The following is a 21,740-nucleotide window of genomic DNA, read 5'->3' on the forward strand; positions in this document are numbered from 1 at the left end:
CGAAAGAATCTAAACACTGAGCTTCTTTCAAATCTTAATATTGGTCTCCTTGATATGGAAAATTAGATTTATTTATTTATTTATTTATTTATTACATTTCTAAACTGCCTAATAGCTGGAGCTCTCTGGGAGGCTCACAAAAATTAAAAACATTCAAAGTATAAAACAACAGTATAAAACCATAATATAAAATACAATATAAAAATTGTCAGGGAGACGTCTAGTTCTAGCTTAGGCTTTCCTTTGGCATGCTTGTTAGTTGTGTGACCCCCCCACCCCAAACACACACTGCAGTCTGAAATAATACAGCCCAGGCAAGGGTTTACTGCCTCTGCGAGAAGTTGGCCTTGATGTAATCTTCCCCCCTCTCCATTATTATTTTTAAAATGATCTACACATCATAGACCACCACCAAATCTGTATATTAGACTGCATCTGCATGCAGGCTCCACCAGGAAATAGATTTTCAAGACTCAAGTTGCTTAATTTGAAAAGGAGAAAATCTTTTCTTTGAAACTTGTTTGCCTGTTTCAAAGTCAAGAAGCTTTCCTGGATGTTTCCATCCTTCTTGCTCTGTCTTCCTCCTGCCATTCTCTTTGCCTTACATAAACTGTGATTTTATACCTTATTTTTGACCTGTTGTCTTCTTTATTATTCTTAATCGGAATGATTGCCCTGCTTTGGTGAGGAATGTGCAAATGCAGAAATAAAGCACACAAGTTAAGAGCAGAAAATGTTGAAAAGGTTATAGGAATCTATAAGGGAGGCAAATAATTAAGGGTGCACCCCTCTGCATAGTTACGTGGATATAGTGAGGCTTTTGCTGCTGAGTAAACATGCATAGGAATGAGTTGTAAAACACTACTCATAAATTGAAGCAAAATTCTGAATTAACTCATTGTGGTGCATACACAAGATTTGCTTTTAATTTTGTGGCACCTCACAGAAGATATTCAGATACTATGTGTAAAGCTGAGCTTTCATAATAGCGCACTCAAGCCCCATGGTACTCAATGATAACTCTTTCGATGAAACAAACAAAAACAAACAAAATGCTCCTTGCAATGAATGAGTTCTAGGTTTTACTGAGACTTATATGCCACATTTCAAATACTGATGTTAAAATTTCGATTGTTGTAGTTATGATCATTCATCTTTAGACTGGCATCATTTGGGCTTTATTTTGTTACTTTGAGCTACACAAAACCGTTCTTAATAGTCATTTCAGTGCTTGATAAACTTCAAGGTTCATTGCTCCTGTACATTTTTCAAATTATTAGCTTCTTAATGCATATGGCTTTAATTTACCCCCTACTGACATTCTTAAATGGGTTTTCAAGAATTTTGAAAGTGGGACTACTATAGTTATGCCTCCACTCTTGGCCCTGATTGCTGACACAGAATTTCTTAAGTAGTCTCCACAATTAACAGAATGGAGGTTCAAACAGTTCTACGGCAAAAGCTCAAGATTCCCTTGAAAACAGATTTGTATTTGGTTTCCTGTAGTGTGTTTGCTCCATTTATTTCTAATGAGTTGCCAGAAGCTTCTGAGAGTGTTTCCTCTTCTGCAAAAAGACATTTAAGTGTTATCTACTAACGTCACATTTTTTTCAATTCTAAAAGAGGAAATTGCATAAAATGTGACAAATATTTTAAATTTGAAAGAGGATATATGCACGCATGCACATACACACACACACACACACACACACACACACCTCGTCTGTGGTACAAGCAGCAGAGGATTCACGCCCCCTATCATTTTTACTGGTAAATATACATAATGCATTTTAAGATTGCAAACTATGCTAATATTCATCTGAGATACTTCATTTCCCATGTGTTGAAAGGAAATAATTATAAAACATGGTACATTATGGATTAGATACAGACTATCTATTGTGAGAATGAAAACAATAAAAGAGTTCCATTAGTGGGCGGGGCTAATTGAATGTATTGTACAGTAGCATAGGAAATCTATCACTTTGTTAAAGAAAGTCTAGACATACAACTTTATTACAGTGTAAAACTGTTCTTGAATTGTTGCACCTCAGTTTGTAGATGGCAGATAAAATTCTTCATGGGGAAAAATTAATACTCCACACAGACAGAAAACTATTGATTTCTAGCCCAGACCAGTGCTTTTCTACATGTGGTACTTCCCAGTGTGTCAGGTCATATAAGTGAACCAGTCAGGGCTCCCCAAGCATGTCCCAGCATGGAATTCTTTCCCACACCTATAGAGCCCCGCTGAGCAAGAGCGGCTAGGGTTTCTGCCGCTCTTGCCTGGCGACTCTGTAGACATGGAAAAAACTCCACGGAGCCCACCACACGACACACAACACAACAGTTGTGCAGGAAGTCTGCTCTGCACAGCGTTGATATTCTGCGTGAAGTGTTTTCCAAAAAAACCTCCACAATTGTGTGGAGTTTTCCCACCAGATGACACATGTAACTCCACCCTGGAGTTCTAAAACCACCATTGACTAATGTGTCGTCCAGACTGAGCCATTACGTCAGGAGAAAGAAATTGGAGCCAGAGCAATGGTCTATGTGTCATGGTTGAGATTTGAACCACAAGATTTCTGATACTGATCACAAAGTTCTGAGCTGAGTATGAGCTTAGAGGCAACTTGTTCTTTAATTCTTAGTGTATGTCCACCTGCCTGAGTCACTGTTTTACACTTGGCTCTATTCGCTGGATCTTAGTGTTCTAGTAAAACACAAAGTAGACCCCCAAACTCTGAAGTCTGTCCAGCCATGACCTGACCTGCAACATGTAACCTGACATTTCTGTAATGTGTATTCTATTGTCAGTGAGATTTCCATCTTGAAAACTAGAGTTCCAAATGCTAGAGATGGTGCAACTTAGTGGTAGAGCACATTCCTTTCATGCTGAGAATTCCAGATGCCTGGAATCTTTGGTTAAAGGAGCTTAAATTGCATGGTTGGTGGAGACCTCCTTCTCCATTTGATGCCTTGTAGAGCTGCTGCCAAAGAAGACAATGTTCGGCAATACAGGCCAGACACAATATAAGGCAGCTTCCTGTGTTTCTGAATCAGTCCTGATGTCTTTTCTTTGGAACACATTTTTTTTAGTTCAGTTTTCTTCTCTTCCCAGAACATGGGAGCTTCTGTTAGGACTCCATTCACCTGCCTGTGAACTTCACAGGAGAATCCCAAGTGCTCATAGTGGTGTTGCTGCTCTAGGGATGCTGACTGGTGTGAGAGTCTATGTGATTCCTAGTTACAAAAAGATGCAAGTGATGCATGAGGGAATGTCATTTGATTGAATCCTACATCCATCATTAATGGCTGGATGTGTTTTTCTCTTGTGGGTTTCACTGACCTGTTATATTGTTATATATGACCAGCTGTTCAGCTATCAACATCTTTTTCACTGCCCAGAGTTGGCACAGAGGTTCTGCACTTTTATTTAGAAATATTGAAAACCATGTTGTATTTTTCCCCTTTGTGCATCTTCTGACATCCTGTTAATGACAGACGTTATTAGGAGTTTCTTTTGCCATTTATGTTCCAAAATGCATATCAATAATATCCTTGGAAGTAACCACTTTCAAAATATGAATGAGCAACATGAACAACCAGCAAATTGTATGCAAAAACTCTCCCTTCATAACAGGATAATTGTTTAGGGTGGAGGAGGAGGAGGGGGAGAGAAAAAGAGAGAGAGAGAGAGAGAGGGAACTGTTTCACCTGTTCAACCCCCAGCATGTGTGCATGTGCCTACCTGTTCTGTTAAAGCATTTTTCCTTCAATGTGCCTGCCCGTCTTGCCTTGCAGGTCTGGGTTGCACTATTATTATTATTTCCCCTTAATGGCTTGAGGTGCTGTAGCTCTCCTTCCTTCGCTTCAAAGTTACGAGTGCCTTCTTGTGTGTTTTAGGGTTGTGCAGTGCACATAAGCAGTACACAATTAATAAAGCACACTTTGATAACATTCCATCAAGAGGCGTGGGAAACACTGACTGCTGCTGCTTTGCTGGTTCTGGCCGTGTGGGGAGAGGGAGTGCAGGGCTGGTTGGTTGGTTACACCTTTCTGCTTGGACTTATAGAAGTCAGCCACAGTGTGAAAGTGCTGCTGGGCTGGTATTGTCACTGAGTAAGCTTCTACACCTGAGTTAGGCAGGCTGTTTATTTCTCAGTTAAACTATTACTCCTATTGGCTGGCTGGGCTTCCAGTGCAGGCGGGGGTCATCATCGTCATCGTCCTCCTCCCGTGTAGGGAAGTTGTTGTTGTTGTTGCCTTGACTCTCTCCAATGTGCCCGACCATCAGTGGAGGAAGGGTGTCTCCTCCTCCTCGTCCTGCAAGCCTCCTGCTCTCTCTGAGGTTGGGCAAGCTGTTGTGGCATTTATTAATTAATTTATTTATTTATTATTGCGCTATTTATTTATTATTTATTTATTTATTTATTTATTTATTACATTTTTACATTTTTATACCGCCCAATATTACCGCCCAATATTACATTTTTATACCGCCCAATAGCCGAAGCTCTCTGGGCGGTTCACAAAGTGCGCTAAGTGCTTTCCCGCTGCTTTGTTTCCCTCTCCCTCGCGAGAGGAACACCTCTGTGGAGCTCCAGATCAGATTTCGAGGCAGAGAAGACCCACTTTGCACACTCCTATTCTACATAACATCTTAATGTTGAAAATCACTGAAATAAAGAACAAGTGAGACATTCAGTGTATCTGAAACTAACTTCACTCTTACTTTTACTATACCCTGTGTGATACAGTCTCCCCTTCCCTCAAATATCTTTTCTGACTTCAAATCCTTCTCTCGATGAACATGGTTTCATCTTTCCTACCATTTATTTTTATTTATTTTTATTTTATTTATCATATTTATACCCCGCTCCTCAGCCAAAAAAAGGCTCTCAGAGCGGCTTACACTTAGCAAAAAAGACAGTCCCTGCCCTCAGGCTTACAGTCTAATAAAGACATCACCTTTCTCAAAATTTGCAAGAAAAGAAGTATTCCTTAGTAATATTTAAGTTTATTTTAGCCAAAGGAAATAATCTGCTCTCTCCTGCCATATCACTATCTGTTTTTCATTTAGCCTAATGTGTGTGATGCATTTTACATCCATATTTGTGTATAAAGTTATTTTTACTGACAGTACAATAGCCACACTTGACCAGGACACTTACATGGGCTTCTGGAGTACACACTCTCTCAAATTGTTTTCCGCCAACCCTTCCCATCCAAAATCTGGAACTTTTGCACAATGTATTTGTTTAATAGGAGAATTGTTCCTTGTAATATGGAAAAGAATGCCTTCTAGTATTTGATTTTAGCCTTTTATAATTCTAGTAATAGGCACCATAGAGTGTAAACTTGCTAAGTAAAGGGTGCTACGGTAACTTCTGCCATGGAAACTCACCCTTTATGTGCAGTTGTATCTGCTCAGATCTATGCAATCAGGATCCATGCTTCCTAATGATTTATGCAACATACCGTTTTTCTTTATTTTACAGGCATTGTCATCTTAGCCAGTACTGACCTGGTTCACATGATATGACAACCCATCATGGCATAATTTACCTGTCATGTCGTGCTGGACGTCCATAGGGACGGTTTTTGTATGGTGCTTGTGGGCACTCAGCTTGCTGTAGCTTGCGTCATGTGAACCCAGGCAGCAGGGGTTATTTGAAGGCTAGGCAACCCTCAAACAACCCCTGCCACTTAGATTCTCATGACATGACAAGCCATGGCAAGCCAGGGGCACCCTGCACAAAGCAACAGCTCCCATGAGTAAACCTACACTGGGCTGTCATGTCATGAGAAGCAGGTCATTGTGTACCACAGTGAATCTTGTAGTAAAGGAAGACTTATCTAACATTGAGATAATTCAGTTTTTCATCCACAAAAATGAAATTTGGCTTGAAGACTGAAAAACTGGGAGTTTCATTGGTTGGGTTGGATCCAGACTTAGTCATACTTGGTTGAGACCCATTGACCCTGTTCAGAAGAAATGCTAAGCCAAGGCAAAATCACTGGGCCTGTTCAGACAACACTCTAAACCATGGTTAGGCTGCTAACCCTTTTGCAAACGGGTAGTGAGTGTGTTTAAAACGTGATTATGTAGCCACCATGGTTAGGAATGGATCACACGACATGCTAAACTATGATATTTAGCTCAAAATGCTTGAACACCATGGCTTAGCATGTCATCTGAACAGGGTCATTAAGTCTTAAATTAGTCCTTTAACCTAAATCCCATAAATTTCAGAGGCTCTCCTCTGTGCATACCTGATTTCTTCTCTGTTTTTTCATGTAATCAGCAGCTACATCTGCTTCCAGAATACAATTGAACATTACGAAGAAAGTGGTTGGCATTCTTAAACTTCTGCCTCTGCATTCGCATTCGCATTCTCTCTCTCTCTGATCAGTGGTACTAAAAAGAGATGAGTTAACTTAAACCTGAGTAGACTGTTTAACCTTTCTCCCCACCCTTCTGGAAATGTAGATGCAATAACATTTGCAGCTGAAAAGGTTCATTCTCAGTTTCTAATGTTTAAGGATGCAAATGAAGCATTTTGTCTCCTCTGTCGCCTGGAGGTGTTATGCAGGAAAACAGAAAGAGGTTTCTAGGATTAGTTCTACTGATTTCTTTTATCATGTAAAACCTATGACTGATTTCAATGCCAAGAACTGAAGAAATACTATATGGAAAACATCTATAGTAAATTCTTTACATGTTTCACTTTGTTTCTACCTAAACCACTAAGCAACCTATTACTTAGCAAGTACTTTTGCGGTCTGAAGTCCTTCATACTAATTTAGAGTAACTCATGTCTGGCATTTTAAAAGCTGTCCTGGGAAAGAACAGTGTTCATAATGATGCATACAATTTGCTGTTTATTTTATCTAATGGAGGCTCTCCTTTGTTCCATGTTTTAATGTACTTCCTGACTATTTGTATATTCCTCAGTCTGGGAAAGTGCATAGTTGTAATTTTTAAAAACAGAGATATTTTAGCTCTCTGGCTCTTTGAACACAGGATTGCCTTGTACTGAATCAGATCATCAGTCTAATTTGGGTCAGTATTGTCTACTCTGATTGGCAGTGATTCTCCAGGATTTTGAGAGTCTTTCCCAGCTCCACCTGAAAATGGAGTGCTTGACACTGGCACCCTTTGTTTGCGTGTTTATGTTGTGTATTTATACCTTTCATTTTAGGAGGACACTTTACAAGGTGGCTTACAAAAATGTTAAACATGAACTATGCAGATTCACATGAATGGAGATGGACCTTCAGGTAGCCAAGTCCCAAACTGTTTAGGGCTTAACGGTGATAACCAGAACCTTGACTGATGTGTACCCTGAAACACTTTCCAAAATCATACTAGAAAGCTTGAATTTTGATGTGATGAGGGATTCAGTGGACTCTACTATTTTATATAGTTCCATCTAAATACATGAAACAGCACACTAAATGGCTTAAATCTAAAAACAGAAACAGAAACACAAAAGAAGAATGGGTAAGGGGGGTGGAGGCATGGTTAAATGGGAAGAATATGTCATTACTCCAGTTCCATATACTTCAGTTTAGTTATAATATGAAATATTGAGACTAGGAGGGTTCTAAAGGCTTCCCTAAAAAAGTGAGGTTTGAGCAGGAATTTGAAAGTACAGTGGATGGTTGCACAGAAGTATTTGGGATGGAAATTTCAGGCATGGGGATTCAGCAAGGGAGAAATAGCAGACTAGTTTCAGGGAGCAGAAAGCCATAGAATGGGTGAGGGTGGTTGAATTGGGTGAAGAAGGTCAGAGGAAGGGATGTTTCAGCAAGGCCACTGAGGTTTTTGAAGGGTGAGGAGCTCGTGTTGGATCTGCAAGTGTAGGGATTTAAGGGACATCACATGTTCAAGCAATGAAACAGGTGGATAATTTTGTCAGCAGAGTGCTAGATGGACATGAGTTGACAAAGCTGAGACAACAGGACTCCAGAGAGAAGAATACTGCAGTAATAGGCAATATATTAGGATATCATATGCTAACATGGGCATCCCTAGGGAACTCCCTTTTATATAAGTTAGTTTCAGGTGAAATATATGAATATGCTCTGTGTTTTTATTTAACTACCCCTGATAAATCACTGTCCTTATTTTGTCAAGTTTTGGCCTTTGAGGATGCTTTGTTAAAATTGTGTTAGCGTGGGTTACAAGAGCTGCCATTTGCCAGTATTCAGCTCCTTCCTTGGGATTCTAGAATGGGGTCAACTTTGGGAGGTCCAGAGGTCATTTTCACGCCCTCACAACTCAGCCCGCCCATGAGCCACACACCTGTAGTGTGGTGCTGGCAGTTTTTGTGTGTGCATATTTTCCACTGATTTTTGGTGGCAAAACTATGGAATGCTGCATCTAGGGATGTATGAGAAATTCATTTTAGTTAGTTTTTTATTAGGATTTACCAGTTCACTTTTGAAAAATGCACACAAATACGCTTTAATCAATGGGTGTACATTTAAAGTGAGGTATATGTTTGGAAAAATACACATGGATTTTCAGGCAAAAAGGGGAAAAAAAGCTTGCAATCTTATACGGACTTGAATTGGAACAACATAGGAATGTAGGAAGCAACCTTATACTGAGTTAGATCTTTGATCCATCTAGCCAAGTATTGTTGATGCTGACTGGCAGCTGCTCCCCAGGGTTTCAGGCTGGAGTTTTTCCTATCCTATCTGGACATGCTGAGGATTGAACCTGGGACCCTCTGCATGCAAAGCAAATGCTCTACCACTGAGCTGTGGTCCCTGGTCATTTCAGAGAACTTTAGCAAGCTTGCATTTTGCTGATTCACATATCCCGAGCTACAATAGCCAAATATAGTATTCCATTGTAGTATTCTGTACAGTATAGTGGGGCTAGCATGTAGCCCAATGGCTGTGTGTTTCCCACTTCTGCTCTAGAAGATACATTTTTGAGGGGATTGGATCCATCTTGTCTCTGGCGCATACACATAAATGCATGCACATGAAACCTAAGGTACCATAATGTTTACATCCAGTCATTTCAACTAGACAGGGAAATTTTGAATTGTACTTTTCTATCAGAATTTTTTTATTCTAATATATATTTGCCCTGAAGAAAAAAATCTGTCTTGTGTTTTAAATCAGGGTATGAAATATTCAACAGAGTAGCCATTGCTACTGTGTGGTGTGGAGGAGGCTTCAGTAGTGGTCTTTGCTATAAGGATAGGGGTATTATAGGTACTTCCATATTTCCAGCTGTGAAAAGGTTGAGGGTATGTTTATGAATCCTTTTGGTATATTCCTAGCTGCTCTTAGTAAGACTTGCTATTTTGAATAGAAACACACACACACCACACCAGTTCTGGGTTTCTATTCATTGTGTATGTTATGTTTTCACCATTCCTCTGTATCCTTACTTCTGATAAACTGGTGGCAAGCACAACATCCCATATACAAGAATAAAACATCAGCATATTCTTCCCCTATGAAGATTGTCAAAGGTAAACATGCATACTCATTATTAGATGGAAGTCTCCAGTATCAAGACTGAATGAACAATCACAACTCAAATGATGGAAATATTTTTATTACTTCAAACACACTGCTTTCTAGCATTTCCGTTCAATGCGTTCATCAAGTGATGAGCTATGAAATGTTGAGACACATGCATTTGTGAAATGTCCTCCAGTTATGGATGTTGCAACTTGTTGATGCATTGATACTACTCTATGGATGTTTTGTTTGTGTTAGAGCAGATCAATAAACAGGATGTTGTTAACATGTGGTCAGTGATTTTATTGCCTGACTAGTGTAATGATATGTGTGCAATTGGGTTGTATTAATTGAAGAGACTTAATTGGTTGTTACACTGATTAGTATAAAAGGACTCACCTGATATTGCAGTCAAACTTGCATGTTAGTCTGTATTGTGACTTACTCAGTAAAAGTTATCTTTTGTATCCTGTTTCTGGAGTGTTCTGTTTATGCTCAGGAACACCAAACATTACAACTAGTCAGTTAATTTTTTTTCTCTTAAGCCCCACAATTTAAGTAATTTGACAGGCAAAGCCATGTAAACAACCATGACTGTCCTTACACACTTTATCCAACACATAAAGTTTTAAGTATTTACAATAACACATCATTGTTTTTCAAACACAAAACGAAAAAAATAAACTGTATAATTTTCCCTTTGGGATGGGGAAATATTTGTGGAGGGGTTGATGATATTGTAATAAAAACAGACGTAATGAAAATATGTTATGACAATCTAGATGATAGTTTATAAACTGTAATATATAATTGGAATAAGCTGAATGCAAATAATTTCTGTTTTTAAAGAATCACTTTAGGACATTAGTCTAAAGTGGTCCTGAAGTGGAGTGAGTAAGAGCTTGTTATATTGTTTGTCTACACTGTAAGATGGTATCCAGATATGCCTTTTATTATAAATGAATAAAAGTACCTGAATAATGTAAAAGTCTGTCTTGTATGTCTTGAAAAATTATAGGAGGAATTTCATTTCCGTTTTGTGTGAGGCTTATGTTTTAAAGAATGCAAAATAAAATCCTGCACTGTATTATACATTAGTGAACATAACTTTGTAAGCCACTTGTGGCTCCTTGAGTCATGAGTTAACTGCTATTTTCTCACTCAAGGGATCCTGCAAATGTTCAGGCTGGAATACTTTATAGCTCTCAGCTATTTTTCGTTGGTCTGGCTTTGATTTATTCAACAGTAATTATAGGAGCTTTGAGCCTGTGTTCCATATAGGCTTAACAAGCTCATATACATTTTTAATGTACTGGCTCAAGTTATGTTGCTTACATAAGTTTGGGGTATTTCCTAAGCAAAATTTCATCATAGTATTAATTGTTTCTGTGAGCAAACCTGTCTGCTTTCCTTGTCTCTTCAGGTGGCGGAAAATGTTGCTTTCGTTGGACCAGACACGCATGCTATTCAAGCGATGGGGGACAAGATAGAAAGCAAACTGTTAGCCAAGAAGGCAAAGGTCAACACAATACCTGGTTATGATGGGGTGGTCAAGGTAAGAAACCTTTTTTTAAAAAAAAATATGGCTAAGCATATGTTCCGATTGCTCTCCGACCATTCTTATAAAGTAGCAAAATGTCCATCATTATGACAAGTGAGACTCCATAGGTGTATAGTGCATCTCTGTTCACTCTTCACACAGGAGCACGTTGCATCCCCGACAGTATCCTTGTCATTAAGGACTGGGTGACACAGAATCAGTAACGGAGACTAGGTTTTGCCCTCACCACAACAGTGCTCCCAAGTGCAGTGGTTTCTTTTCCCATAAAAGTAAAGGGGCGCCATACACTTGTATAAGAGAAAAGAAACATCATTCAAGGTAGGGCCAGCGGTAGGTCTGGTCAAGGAGATAAAAGTGCTCCTAGCCCGTAACAACCTTTCAGAATCAACCCTCCCCTTACTTGTATAGCCATAGGCTCTGTTAATTGGTCACCTAAAAAGTGACAGGATGTTGAGAGAGTGGAATGGGATGTTTGTTATTTGATCTATGGATTGAAAGTTTTGCCCAGACTTTAGTGTAAAGTATAGTATTTTGCACACTATAGAATACAAAAGTTATTTTACTATTTTTAACTTCTTTGACTTCTTGAGAATTGGATTTTGATGAAGGAAAAAGACTGACATCTTGTTTCCAAGGCTGCCTGTACTGTTTGCCAATACACCGTATTGCAGTGCTAAAGAGACTTCTTTTATTTCTTTGTGAGATGTTCAAATAGATCCTAAGGACTTATCTGCATTGCAAGTTGCCTTTTATTTGGTGCAATATTAGTTCTCCATATTTTGGTCATGAGAAAACTTCTGATTAGTTTTTTAATGCCCTAGGTTGATATGCAGCTGGGTATCTGTTCCAACCAGGTTGTTCCTAGGGATATGCAGCTGTGATCTTTCTTTCTGGCTACAGGCTAGTCACTGTCTCTCAGGTTAACTTAACTTCTAGAGGTATAGTGAGAAGAAAAAGGGGTTAAATCCTTGTACACTGCTCAAAGCTCCTTTTAGGAAGTGTATTACTCAAATGCAATAAATACTTGGGCAGTATCCTACAATACAGTATTGTATTGTACACTATAATGCAAACATTTTAATGCCTTTTTGGTTCATAGTCACAGGTTCAAATATTATATGAATTTAATTTGCTATTCTGTGGAGTGAGAGCTACAGTTGATCCTGAGAGTAGTACGCTACTTATCACACTTTGCACTAATGTTTCCTAGACTTGGGGCAGTATCCTATGCTGCCCCTGTGCCAGCAGGACCCACTGCTGGTGCAATGAGAAGCTATTAGTTCTAAAAGCAACCTGCAAAGAGCAGAAATGCTAATTTCCTGATTGGAGCAAGTCAGCAGACTCACAGAAAGGAGCTCTGCTTACCTGTCCTGATCTGGAAATGAGTGTCTTCAATCATTTTCCTTTATGCAACAGTTGCATCCTGTTGCATTGGTTACACACAGAAGTTTATCAAATTGTTGAAACTTATTGGGCTAGATTCAAACAGCCACACAACTACTTAAACAGCAGCCTTCCATGCTGCATGTGAAATCAGTCTATGAAACTGAAGGCAATTTCTGAAACTGTTTGTGCTTATCACGGGGTTGGGGTTGGGGTGGGACTTTTTCATGATGAGGGAACATGGGAAGAGAAACTAAAGTTCTACTGGTTGAATATGAGCTCATGCATGGATCTAAAATGGCCTAGAGTTACACAGGAGGAAACAAAGAGCAAACATTGGCTATCCATGGAAGATTTACTTTGATGTTTGATGGAATGTTAAAAATATATCAAATGGATGGCTGAAGTTCTTTAGTATAATGAATGACACAAGTAGTGATTTATTGTTTTAATTGTTACCATATTAACATGTTCTGTTTTCCCAAGTAGCATGGATTTGGAACTTAAAATAAAAATAGTTAGTGGCTGCTGGTGGTATGTGACTTGTCACAGAAATTGTCCTGTGGAGGCTTCCTATCACAGTCATAGAAGGCAATGGTACTGCTCAATGTCACATGTATGTATGCTCTTGAGAGGAGAAAGATAGTACTTAGATATTTTTCAGCATAAATGGGTATATATGATAGCAGCTTGCTTAATTTATTTATTTATTTATTTATTTATTACATTTTTATACCGCCCAATAGCCGAAGCTCTCTGGGCGGTTCACAAAAATTAAAATCATCATAAAACAACCAACAAGTTAAAAATACAAATACAAAATACAATATAAAAAGCACAACCAGGATAAAACCACGCAGCAAAATTGATATAAGGTTAGATTACAGAGTTAAAACAGTATAATTTAAATTTAAGTTAAAATTAAGTGTTAAAATACTGAGTGAATAAAAAGGTCTTCAGCTGGCGACGAAAGGAGTACAGTGTAGGCGCCAGGCGGACCTCTCTGGGGAGCTCATTCCACAACCGGGGTGCCACAGCGGAGAAAGCCCTCCTCCTAGTAGCCACCTGCCTCACTTCCTTTGGCAGGGGCTCACGGAGAAGGGCCCCTGTAGATGATCTTAAGGTCCGGGTAGGTACATATGGGAGGAGGCTTAAGACTTCTCCCATTGGCTTTTATGTTTTTGAAGGCTGAAAAATTGTAGTTTGTATGTTATTTTAAAATACTTTGGCCAGGAAGGGGAGTTACAAATAATATAGTGTTCATAGTTTTAGGATAATTTGCGGATTGCCTTCTTATGGGCCTGTAGTGTGTACCAGTTATTCACTTCTTTGCAGGTAACTAAATTGTGTATGGGGGAGGGGATAACCTTCTTTATTGCTTTTATTTTAAAATTCTGTTTAGCAAATATATGCCCGAATTTGCAAGAGAAAAGAAATGTAAAAGTTTCCTCTTTGGCTCTAATCGAAGCTCTTCATCAGTCATCACTCTTCCTGCATTTTATTCAAGAGGCTCTAATTGTCTGCATTTGGCAGGTTTAACACTTCCTGACAGAGAGGCTATTAAGGGGAAGTATTCTCGCATAACTGTCACAGACAGGAACAAAGAACCTTCAGACTCAATGTGTGGAAACCACTAACATTCTTAAATGACCCTTTTCATGCATTTTTGTTATCCCTCTAAGCTAAAACTTGGAGTGTGTGGAGGTTGCAAGGTTGTGGAAAGCAACAAGGTGTAACAGTAAACCTTGATTTTATTCTTCCCCCTCTTTTTTTTTTTTTTTTGAGGGGGGTTAGACTTATCTTTGCCTTAAAAACAATTGTTGTTTGGGAAATCTCATTAACAGATGTGCCTGCTTGAAGTAAAAAAAAAAAAGAGACTTAAAACTGATGTTGCTTTCAGGGCTGCTTTGAACTTAACAAGCACCGATTTGTGGAGCAGACTAGCTAATGAAAGGAAATTAAATTTTCTGACAACTTCCTGTTCCAGCTTCCTTATTCTTCACTGGGTGCTTAGTAGTTACTAAGACGATTTTGTTTTATTGTTTGGCAAAAAATGAGGCAGGTATGAAATCCTCCAAAGTATTTTGACCACCCCCTCTTTTAAAATAGGAAAAGAAAAAAGCTTGGAATGCTTAAAAATATCAATTTTCATTTTAATGTTCAAAAGTCAGCTCCCATGGATTCAGCCATGTCTAGCAACTAGGAGTTTTCAGGCATAACATAAATTTAATGTATGATATAGTATAGTGCAAATATCAGAAAATTTGGAGTCTCTCAAGGCTTAACATATCATATGGTTATACACAATGGAAATATACTCCAAATTCACAGTGGGGCAATATCTTTATTATGACCAACATTTTTTTTTAAAAAAATGTGCAAGCTTTTAAGTTCTCCAGAATTCTTCATCAAGCTAGATTTTACAGGCCCAGGGATGAGGTGTTTTTTGTTTTGTTTTTAAAAAGGTAAATAATAATAATGGCTGGAGGTTGTGGCCATGACGACTGTGATATAGATAGTCCCATTCTCAAAATGGAGATTTTCAGACTGAATGAAAATGGCAGGTGTTGATACCTGCAACAGTGGCAGGTGTTGCAGGTATCAGATTACATTGCTGAATAATGAACTTTTCTGTTTCTTCCCCCATCCCCTAGTTTTGTACCATCTATCCTGTTGAAGAGTTCTGGAGTACTTGAAAGCTTGCAATTTTTTGTGGAAGTTTGGTTGTTCCTAATAAAAGTATTGCCCAGCTATGGATTTTAGTTTTTTTTCTCATGGACAAGCACAACTATCATTGCTTTTATGGAAATATATTGTTTGGGTTAAGAGACAGTTAACTTACATATAGTTTTATGTCAATCTTTTTTTCACTATCCACTGAGAAACTGAATAGTTTGACTGTGAATGGTAATTGGCAGAATGTTTTTTTCTTATCCCCCACCAGGATATGCACCTATTGCATATTCTGAAAGTTGCTATAAGATGTTTTTGCTGTTAATTCTTAACCTCTATTTGGCCTGTGCTTGCTATCCATACTGCTAGCTAACTCTATCAATCCATATATCAAATTTGCATTTTAATTGTAAAGTTCAATATTAAGGTTACCAGATATAACTGGGACAGAATACAATTAAAAATCTTGGATGCATTAACCTCTGAAATTGAGATTCTGTGAGTGTCTGTTCAAAGTACTCTTGTGGAGTCTAATATGTGTTAAAGTCCCCCCGCCCTCGCTTTAATATAAGAAAACAACACACAATACCAGAGAATACCACATTTGAACCTTCTAGTGAATTTTATAAGACTTGTGTTGGTGCTGAACCTTAGCCAGACAATAGAGAATTAACTCCCCCTGCTGACTGCATCCAGGAAAACGCGACACACGTGTACCTGAAAAGACAGGAATAAGCTGACAGTTGACATAGTCTAATGTTCTGATATTTACTTCTCAGTGAAACCATCTAAATTCTTTAATTCTAGCAACTTGAGAAATCCTTCTGTAGTCCTGCTGTTTTTTCCTGTCAGCTGATTCTTCACTGCTTAGAGTCTGAGTGTTATGCAGTGATGAGGTAAAATTTACATTCCACTTATGGTATTAATTTTACATCCATCTGAATGAAGCGGGTCAGAAGGTTGTAAAATCAAACATTAAATGAATCGGAGGAGACAGTAGTGCAATATATGACTGCCCTAGAGACACAGTGCAGTAGCTGATGGGATTAATGTTGGGTCTAATTTCCTGCTTTTACAGGATGCTGATGAAGCTGTCAGAATTGCAAGGGAAATTGGTAAGTTCTTAAATTGGCTATTGTGAGATTTGTATGCCTTTCAGAAGATGCTGTTGACCAAATTAACTGTGTAATATGTAGTCCCTATGGAACAAATGATGATTTAAGTTTTAAATTCTCAGTTGCCACCAAGACTGGGAAGAATTTGAGTATTAACCGTCTCTGTAAATCTTGATATTTTAGCTGTAAGTAGCATTTTAGAGACTTAGATTGCAGACAGGATGCAAGATGTATTAATTATAATCTGCTTAAAAGAGGATGATATATCATGTGTTTGTGTGCATAAGGTGCTAAGATATGGTCACTCTTTTTTCAGAGGGCTGACATAATTATGCTGTTGGTCTCATTAGTTGGTCTCTGCTATAATTTAGGGTATATATGGCTAGCAGCCGAAGAACCATATCACATATCCTGTGCTTCAAAGGAGTCTGTGAACTTGTCTTTCCTCCCTCATGTAATATATCAAAATACTCTTGGAAAACCAAAGGGAATTTCAAAAACTAGCTGTACCCGGCGTAACCTACGCCGTTGTAGCGTATCTTAAAGTTTATTAATTAAATATCGCAGTGGTGCGAGCTGCTTGGAGGCCGCTGATACAGTGCTGTCTAGCAGACCTGGGGGGCAGGGAGGTCGGGGGGAGGGGGAGCAGGTGTCCCCCTCTCCCCGGGGTTCCTGTCAGCCTTGGGCCACCTGCCCAGCTCGCATGAGATTAGGCCGGGGCCTGGGCTTGCAGCAGGTGAGCGGCCTCCCACCTGGCCACCAAGGGCCCCGCCCATGCCTCGCTCATGCTCCGGACCGTGGCGCTGCCCCCTTTGTGGGGGGGGGAAGCGAAGAGGCAGAAAGGGGGGAAGGATTACCTTGGAAAGCCCGGAGGGACTTAGCAACCTGTATCAGCTGACGTTACACGTTGTTACTGTTGCTTAGCAACCTGTAAGGGTGGCTTCCTGGAGGAGTCCAGCGAGGGGCTTAGCAACCTGTATCAGCTGATGTTACACGTTGTTACTGTTGCTTAGCAACCTGTATCAGCTAAAGCCTTTACGGAAACATACCTAAGCGTTTTATATAGATAGATGGTTTAAGGTATGGTAGGGGAGTGGGAGTGTCAGCTGTTCAAACAAATTACACATTGCACTTGGGAGTACATAAGGTATCACTTTGAATCATAGTTTATATTCTGAAAAAATCCATAATTTATAGTGTGTGTGTGTGTGTGTGTGTGTGTGTGTGAGAGAGAGAGAGAGAGAGAGAGATTGGGATATGGCTGATTGAGTATCACCTGAATCAAGTCTGGTGTCGTAGTTTATCTTGGCCCATGTGGTGTGGTGGTCAGTGTTTTGGAAAGTAGAGCAGGGAGGCTCAGTGCAAATTACCTTTCAATTACAAAGCTGGATGGCCTTTTGCTAGTTGTTGTTTCTTACCTTACAGGTTTATTGTGAGTATATAATACTTTCCCCATACTTTTTCAAGTAAAAGTTTTAGAGTCTTGCATTGAGAAGAAAGAAAGATATCATTAGTTCTGTCTAGCTGTGTGATATATACCTTCCCTTGATTATAGATTATTGTGTGGTTAAGCCAAAGGAGGAGTGTCCCAGATTTTTTTTTCTACTCTTGAACCCCTTCGTTACTAGGGTCTTCCCCTAAAAGAATAAGTGATAGGCTGGCACCACAGATGGACCTTCATCTGAACGCCTTAGTCTGCCTAGCTTTAAGAGTCCTTCTGTCAAGGACCCCTCCCATCAGCTCAGCTCTAGGGGGAAAAAGGGAGTCGCTTTAGATTTTCTCACCGAAAAAAACAGAAAATAACAAAAACTTGTGAAGTATCCTAAGAATACAAGGGGTAGCTTTGCAACTGGCATATGGGGAAGTATTTAGTGAGAAATTCCCTTTTTTAAAACAATGCAGCATAATGTCTAGGTATAAAAAAGAGTTTATTTGGTGTAAAGGGTGGGGGCGAACAGGATGGACAAGGGAGGGCAACAGTCACAGAATTCCAAATAAAATAAATACAATCAGTCTAATGTTGTTAGTTACTTATTAGCTATTTATGTATGCATATGCAGAGTACTTTACAGAGAGGATGGTCTGAGAAACAGCATCTTTGGCCTCTTCATTAGAAATTGTTAGGAAGACCCATATCAAGTGGGAAATCACATGTTTATGGGAATATGAAAGCCAGCTTCTTAATGAAAACTGACTGTTTTGTGCAATAGTGTGATGCCCTTCATTTGTGATGTCATTGGTCTAATACATAAAATAAACCTAGCATCTGAACCCACCTTTTTAATGACTCTACACTTGAATTGTGAAAGTTCTATCTGTACAAAACATCGTGCAAAAGAGCTTAATTTTTGGATGTGTAATCAGAGACAAAGCACAGGATGCATGCGTACTTAGGCTTTCTGGCATAGTGCTGAGATGCTCTAGGGGGAACTGTTCAGCTACATCAGAATGTAGGGGTTTGTCTCAATGAGCGATACATTTTAAAATAAAAATGCTTTCAGACTAGTGTGTAATATAGGCTTGATTCACACACGTGAGTGGTTACTTTAAGTGGCTCAGTGAGTGGCTATTTTGAGCAGTCATGTGGAGGCTGCTGCACACAGTGCCCTGGTTAGCATGGAATGACAGCAGATGGTTTAAACAAACCACGGGTTTTTATGCACAAGTTCGTGCACTGTCTCCCAGATGTCTGCTGCTCCCACTTTTAACCTGCAAGCTATGATTGGCCTGCTGGGTTATTTATGGGCTAACGCATGGTTTATTGTTGGGTTAACTTCTGGGTTGTTTAGCCCCTAAACAACCTAGTGCTCTGGGTTCACACATCACACTCAACAACCTATGAATGGGCTGATTGTAGGTTGTTGATTAAAAGTGGAAGTGGCTCTCTCCCATTTGTCCCTGACAGCCCAGGTTGTTTAACCCGTAAGCTGTCATTACATGCAAATTGGCTCAGTGAATCATTTTTGTAAGTGAAAAGACTTCTGTTTAAAAGTGATGCCATTGTAACCCCACCTCCTTTTAGTTTGCTATTGTGAGGTTGGAATCGCCAGAGGTAATAAAATGACCTACAAAATGGTGTAGACATTAAACTAGGAGTGGGGAACCTGTACCCCTCCAGATGTTGGACTACACTTCCCACCATTCCTGACTATTGGCCCTTTTGTCAGGAGATAATGGGTGATGGTCTCCAACAACATTTGGAAGGCCATAGATTCCTCACCCCTACCTTACAAAGTTGCATAATTAGTATCCAACTATGCAATTACGTGTCAGTCAAACTAATGTTAGTGCCATTTTGGAAGGGAACATTATATGGGCATTGACTGAATGTGGTATGTGTCTTTCCTTTTCATATCCAGGAAGTTATAGGAATTGCCTATTTTTTCATTGTGTATATAGCAAAGTCTTTCAAGGGTTTCATTCTGATGAAATGCAAGAGATAAACTAAGTGGAGGCAAGATTTATCCCAACTTCTCCCCTCTCACTGCAACTTTCCTCACATCCCACACACCAGTTTTTAAATCTCTTCACTGGCTGCCAATTAGTTTCCAGGCGAAGTATAAAGTGTTGGTTATCACCTTTAAAGCCCTACAAGGTTTGGGTCCAGGCTACATGCGGGATTGCCTTCTCCCATACAATCATACAATTCAGACTAGGAATGAGAGGAGGTTAACCCTGGCCTATCTGCCATGAGTTTAAACTTCTTCAGGTAGTGTGTATTTCTTTAAAACGTGCTGAACTACATTTTAAGCTTTATTTTATAGATTTGTGTGTGTTTTGGTTGTACATAGAAAATATTTTCCTTTCTCTGTGTACCTGCTTCTTATAAGCTAAATCTGCTGCTTTATGTTTGTATGAAAGGAAAACATTTTCTAAAATGTACATCCATGAATCTTATACGCAAAGCATTACTTCACACCAGAGAATTAGGTAAGGGACCTAGTTTTTGCTACAACCTGGCACCCTCCAGTTGCTGTAGACTTAGATTCACAGAATCATAGAATTCAATACCCCTCAGTAGTTGCAGTAGTCCAGGGCATGTAGTTCTCTTCATCATCCTCTTCATTTTATCCTCACAACGACCCTGTGAGGTAGTGTAGGCTGAGGGAAAACCGGGAAGGGGGTGCGTAAGGAAATAGTGAAGGCTAAATGCTGACATGTTCCTCTTCATTTTATGGCCCCACTCTTAGCCCCCACTCTTTCCTTACGCACCCCCTTCCCGGTTTTCCCTCAGCCTACACTACCTCACAGGGTTGTTCTGAGGATAAAATAAAGAATAAAATGAGAGAGAGAGGGAGAGAGAGAGAGAGAGGGTGGATGGAATGATCCTGAGTGTGTGTGTGTGTGTGTGTGTGAGAGAGAGAGAGAGAGAGAGAGAGAGAGAGAGAGAATGGATGCATGGCGTGCATGGGGCAGTGCAGCTGGGTAAATTTTAAAGCCTGGACATCATGGTCTTATGCCCCTCTCTTCATTTTAGACGGACTTGTGTAAAACTTCAGTTGTGAAGCACATTTATTTTCTCACCCCACCCCTCACCCCATCATCCTATGTTTTCAACTGCTCCTACATTTCTTACGTTAGAATGTTATTTTATGGTGGCTGACATGATCCTCTTCCTCCTCCTTTTCATTTTATCCTCACAACAACCCTGTGAGGTAGTGTAGGCTGAGGGAAAGCAGGGAGGGGAGCGTAAGGAAAAGAGCAGGGGCAGGATGCAAGGGTGGGCTTGTGAGGGCCGGTGAGGGAAGGAATTTTCCTGGGTTAGGTAATTACATTGATATACCGCTCCATAGCCTGGGTGTATTTATTTATTACATTGATATACCGCCCCATAGCCAAAGGTCTTCAATAAATACCTAAATGTGTTGTTAACAATGATCTCCAGTTATTGACATAGCAAGAAAATATGAGAAAGGAAGCAACATTTGGTGATACCTTTCATCTGGAAGTTATGTGATATGTGGGTTATCAAACAGTTATATGAAAAATGCTAGATAATTATTTTTTAAATAATTTCCCAATTTACACTATTTAAATTTTTTAAATTATTACACTATTGTAATCCAATGGGATTACAATCCAATGGGATCCAATGGGAGAGGTGGGTAAGAAATAATAATAATAATAATAATAATAATAATAATGTGGTTATATACAGTACTTGAGGATCCAAACCTTTGAATTGCAACTCAAAGAATCAACAGATTCTAGATATTGAAAGATGTTTGAGATGATATGAAAGTTCTGTCTGTGGTGATACTTACTGAATAATGAACATATATTCACTTCACTCATTTATTCATTTTCTGAGACACCCTATAGCTGAAGGTCAACGTACATGGCAACATAATCTGTGCAGTGTTTGTATCAACCCCACACACACTCAAGGGCCACCCATGGATCTTTGATTCCTATCTGGATCCCTCCACTTTGTGTCTCTGTGGCTATGTGCCTGGATGAAGAGGGCATCTGGTCTCCAGCTGAGCCTTGTTTTGTTTACCCAGGCAGCCTATTGA

The 21,740-nt window shown here is 39.4% G+C and overlaps 1 protein-coding gene across 2 annotated transcripts in view; it reads left to right on the plus strand.

Annotated features, from left to right (window-relative positions):
* PCCA (propionyl-CoA carboxylase subunit alpha) overlaps nucleotides 1-21,740 on the plus strand; it is a 260,737-nt gene that overhangs the window by 63,201 nt on the left and 175,796 nt on the right. For both annotated transcript variants that reach the window (XM_063126107.1, XM_063126108.1), the window contains exons 7-8: nucleotides 10,916-11,047; nucleotides 16,188-16,224. In XM_063126107.1, coding sequence (XP_062982177.1) covers nucleotides 10,916-11,047; nucleotides 16,188-16,224 — 169 coding nt within the window. The remainder of the gene's footprint in view (nucleotides 1-10,915; nucleotides 11,048-16,187; nucleotides 16,225-21,740) is intronic.

The sequence above is a fragment of the Elgaria multicarinata genome, chromosome 5, assembly GCF_023053635.1.
Source record: "Elgaria multicarinata webbii isolate HBS135686 ecotype San Diego chromosome 5, rElgMul1.1.pri, whole genome shotgun sequence".
In the NCBI taxonomy this organism is placed as follows: Eukaryota; Metazoa; Chordata; class Lepidosauria; order Squamata; family Anguidae; genus Elgaria; species Elgaria multicarinata.